At 48.4% G+C, this 4,952-nt stretch overlaps 1 protein-coding gene across 1 annotated transcript in view; it reads left to right on the forward strand.

Annotated features, from left to right (window-relative positions):
* The window catches only part of znf318 (zinc finger protein 318), a 42,877-nt gene extending 38,245 nt beyond the window's left edge, over window positions 1-4,632 (forward strand). Inside the window, exons 16-17 of the mRNA XM_039784670.1 lie at window positions 2,163-3,035; window positions 3,096-4,632. Of these exons, the coding sequence (XP_039640604.1) occupies window positions 2,163-3,035; window positions 3,096-4,304 (2,082 nt within the window). The 3' untranslated portion in view covers window positions 4,305-4,632. The remainder of the gene's footprint in view (window positions 1-2,162; window positions 3,036-3,095) is intronic.
* The last annotated feature ends 320 nt before the right edge of the window (window positions 4,633-4,952 follow it).

The following is a 4,952-nucleotide window of genomic DNA, read 5'->3' on the forward strand; positions in this document are numbered from 1 at the left end:
ATGATTTCCATCTTCTGTTATTGTTTGTAAAGAGAAACGTTTATGGATTTCACACATTTCGGTAACACACGTTATGCAGTAAACCGTTTAAATCTGAGCATGCGCGACTCACATCTGGCAGTGACCGGAGCAATGGACCTTTTTCACAGCAGACATGTTGACTTATCATAGTAGGAAAAGCACAGCTGGAATTGTTAACCTTAAAGTGCCCATATTATGAAAAAAACACTTTTTCTGGGATTTGGGGTGTTCTTTTGTGTCTCTGGTGCTTCCACACGCATACAGACTTTGAAAGAAACCCATCCATGGTGTTCTGAGTGAGATACGATTTCTGAATGTGTCCTAGTACAACACACACTAGTTTAGTTCACCATAATCGCCAAGAGAACTACTTCCATGTCCCTGTTCTGCAGGTATTCCTCGCTAAGTTAGAAGTGCGTCCTCGTTTAGAAGAAGTCTCCCGGCTAATCCTGCCTTGTACTGACTGAAGTTAGAGAAACAGCTAGCTAGCTCATGTAGTCCTTACCTAGCTACTGAGCATGTAGTCCTTACCTAGCTACTGAGCATGTAGTCTTACCTAGCTACTGAGCATGTAGTCTTACCTAGCTACTGAGCATGTAGTCTTACCTAGCTACTGAGCATGTAGTCCTTACCTAGCTACTGAGCATGTAGTCTTACCTAGCTACTGAGCATGTAGTCTTACCTAGCTACTGAGCATGTAGTCTTACCTAGCTACTGAGCATGTAGTCTTACCTAGCTACTGAGCATGTAGTCCTTACCTAGCTACTGAGCATGTAGTCTTACCTAGCTACTGAGCATGTAGTCCTTACCTAGCTACTGAGCATGTAGTCCTTAACTAGCTACTGAGCATGTAGCCTTACCTAGCTACTGAGCTTGTAGTCCTTACCTAGCTACTGAGCATGTAGTCCTTAACTAGCTACTGAGCATGTAGTCTTACCTAGCTACTGAGCATGTAGTCCTTACCTAGCTACTGAGCATGTAGTCTTACCTAGCTACTGAGCATGTAGTCCTTACCTAGCTACTGAGCATGTAGTCTTACCTAGCTACTGAGCATGTAGTCCTTACCTAGCTACTGAGCATGTAGAGCATGTAGTCTTACCTAGCTACTGAGCATGTAGTCTTACCTAGCTACTGAGCATGTAGTCTTACCTAGCTACTGAGCATGTAGTCCTTACCTAGCTACTGAGCATGTGTGACTCCCAACAAAGATGTTACAGCAGTGAGATGTCTCACTCTGTAGCTAAAACAGAGACCTGAACACAGGGTGAAAAGAGAAGCTGCAGCAATGTGCAGTACAACAAAATATGGTGTTTAAACCTATTCTGGTACAACCTCAAAATCATTAATGGGTTTGAATACACCTGTGCTTTTCCTACTATGACATAAAAAGGTCTATAAATACACCAGCGCTTATTGCACTTAGTTAGTAGGCCTGCGCGATTCAGGGAAAAAGATGAATTCCGATTTTTTTTTAGCTTAGAATTAATATCACGATTCTCTCCCACGATTTTTGTCTCACGAAGTGTGATGTTTATTGCACACATGAATCATGACAAAACAAATTGGCAGTACCAAAATCTAGATTTCTTTTGGCACCTATAGCACATTGTGCATCCCCACAAGCCTGTAAACACAGAGGCCTCAATGAATACAGAAAATAAAGTACATACTGGTTATTTAAGTACAGTAGGCTACCAAAAATAGTGACATATAGCACATTGAACTAAATATGGCCCTGATACAGGCTCTATCTGAACTCCTTCAACATGTCTTTACATAATTAAAACATGTTAATGTCAAATGCTTTCAATAAATTAATTGAAGGAGAAAAATAATTGGAAGTCATTTTAAAATTAAATCGCGAACAGAGGTAAATCAGATCGAGATTTTATAACGCTTTATCGTGCAGGCCTAGCACTTAGCACTTTAATTATTACAATTAATTCTCATGCTGTTCTGTTGTCTGTGCGTTCATGCGTGTCCTCTTTTTGTGTCCTATAGGACGCTGTGTTGATGCTGATATTAGAATGTCTTTTCTGTGACATGTTTATGTTGTGAAGCAACAGATTGTAGCACTTATGTCCAAGACAAATTTCCCCTCAGGGACAATAAAGTGTCTTCTATTCTATTCTATTCTGAAGCTCGGCGGCCAGCAGCCCGTGCCGCCTCCCTGGGTGTCCAACGGCGCCAACCGGGGACGGATCCGCCCGAACCTGCCTGGACCGGCAGCATTCATGAGGAAGACCGCCATGTTGGGTAAACCTGCTCCTCTGAATACCTTCCTCTCCATCAGACCCCAAAACACCGGCTTAATCGGACCTGTTCCCCAAGATCCACCACCAATCTCTGATGGTCTCGCAAAGGCTCTAAGTGCTCAGAACGCCCTGCTGGAGAATAAACCGAAGCCACCGATTGGTCCACCTGGGACATCTGAGGCTATGCCTCCGCCAACTGTGCCAAAACCTGCACCGTTCGAGGCTAAATCTCCACCGTCTGTGACGAAACCTGCGCCGTCTGAAACCAAACCCCCGGCAGCTGTGTCGGGACCTGCACCGTTCAAGGCCAAACCCCCACCGTCGGTGTCGGGACCTGCGCCTTTTGCGGCTAAACCTCCGGCGCCAGTTTGTAACCCGGCACCACCGGTTTTCAAACCAGTCGAGGCAAAGCCTGCTTCGTTGGAGACTACCCATTCGCCATCGATTGCTAAACCGGGACAACAAAAAATGGTGAAGATTGTGTCTGATGTGGCGGCTCCCGGCGTACCGGAGAGCGAGCAGACTCGCACCGTGTTCGTCAAGCCTCCGCCGTTCATGAATAGGGGGGACGGAGCTCAGAAGTCTGAGAAACATAAGACTAACCTGGCTGCAGCCAAAGCCCAGGACTTGTTCGACATCTTCTACAGCAGCCTGGGCCAATCGGGCGCTTCCTCCATCACCAAACCAGCAACAGACGCTAAAGCTGAAGGGAGCAGCGCCAATAAAAGGCAACTGCCTGTCCCGGAAGCACCAAAACCTCAACCTCAACCTCCTTCCCAGCCCCAACCTCCTTCCCAGCCCCAACCTCCTTCCCAGCCCCAACCTCCTTCCCAGCCCCAACTTCCTTCCCAGCCCCAACCTCAACCTCCTTCCCAGCCCCAACCGCAAACTGCGGTCTGTAAATCTCCGCAACCAGACTCGCCAAGTCGGCAAACTCAGCCCGAGTCAGACATTCAGATTGCATCCGTTTGGTCCTTGCAGCCCACCGAAACTTCAGCCCCCGATGTCGCTCCATCTGAAGCGCAACCAAAACTGAATCCAACAGCCCAGTTTCAGGCTGATATTTTACCCCAAACCCCATCTTCGACTCCTAAATCTGAGTCCCAAATTACTCTGGCCCAGAGTGTACCCCAAAACGAGCCCCCAACTCCTAAATCTGAGTCCCAAATTACTCTGGCCCAGAGTGTACCCCAAAACGAGCCCCCAACTCCTAAATCTGAGTCCCAAATTACTCTGGCCCAGAGTGTACCCCGAAACGAGCCCCCCACTCCTAAATCTGAGTCCCAAATTACTCTGGCCCAGAGTCTACCCCGAAACGAGCCCCCCACTCCTAAATCTGAGTCCCAAATTACTCTGGCCCAGAGTCTACCCCGAAACGAGCCCCCCACTCCTAAATCGGAGTCCCAGATCGCTGCACCCACACAGTTTGAGGTCCACAGTGTACCTCAAAACCAGTCCCTAAATCCTAAATCTGAGCCCCAAATTGCTCTGGCTCAAAGTTTACCCCAAAACCAGCCTTCACCTCCTAAATCTGAGTCCCAAATCGCCCCAGGAACCAATCCTGCCGAGCCGGAACCTTCCCCTAAAGCTCATTCCCAGCCCGAACTCGCCCCTCAGATCAAAACAGAACTCCAACCGGACCAGGACGCCCACGGCCAACGAGAGACAACTCCTGACACCGCACATCCAGAACCTGAGCCCAAACCGAGCCCCAAAACTCGAGGCAAGGCAGCTACCGGGAAGAGAACCCCTCCCGCTGCCCGCCCGGTCCGACAAACCAGATCCCAGACCAGATACCAGACCCGGCAGCAGCATCAGGATAGCCTCTCAGAGACTGAGACTGAAACCAAACCAGAAGCCACTCTGGCTTTGGGAGATTCTGACTCGGACGGTGTGTCCAGGCCCTTTGGGTCGGACGCCGGCTCTGGGTTAGAGGAGCCCCCCCTGATGGAGATCACCCCCGAGACGCTGGGCCTCCCCTCGGACATGACCTCTCTGGACTTTGATTACGATTTTAACTTTGAGTAAATCTGACCGGACTGCGACACGGAGTCTCTTTTTGAAAACAAGCAGTCTTCGAATCGGTGGTTTTCTGGACTCGAAGGCAGCTGGCGAGAAAGACGCTGACGGACTCGAGACTTTAAAAGAACCAACAACACGGACCTTCACCAGTTTAAAACGTTTAGAGAAACCTTCTCCAGAGACCGATGTTTGAGATGGATATCGGTTTCAGTCTCTTTATTCTTATCGTCGCATACAGGTTCTTACCAGAACAGACAGCGACTTTATATGCTCACACACACACACACACACACACACACACACACACACACACACAAACACACACAGAGGCACACAGACAGGCAGACAGACACACAGACAGACAGACACACACACATGGACAGAGACACACACACACAGACAGACACACAGACACACACAGAGGCACATCGGACTCCGATGTTTGAGATGGATATCAGTTTGAGTCCAGGACGTCTCTTTATTCTTACCGTCGCTGTCGGGCAGAAACCTGTCTCATACATCATTACTATTGGTCACCTTTAATATCTGGGTTAGTCACATGTTCAAACACGGACCAACCAGTGTCTTCTGACTGTCTGAGGTCAATTTTACTGAAAAACGGTTTTGCACATACAAGGTTCTTACCCGATAGCC

Source organism: Perca fluviatilis, chromosome 19 (assembly GCF_010015445.1).
Source record: "Perca fluviatilis chromosome 19, GENO_Pfluv_1.0, whole genome shotgun sequence".
Classification (NCBI taxonomy): Eukaryota; Metazoa; Chordata; class Actinopteri; order Perciformes; family Percidae; genus Perca; species Perca fluviatilis.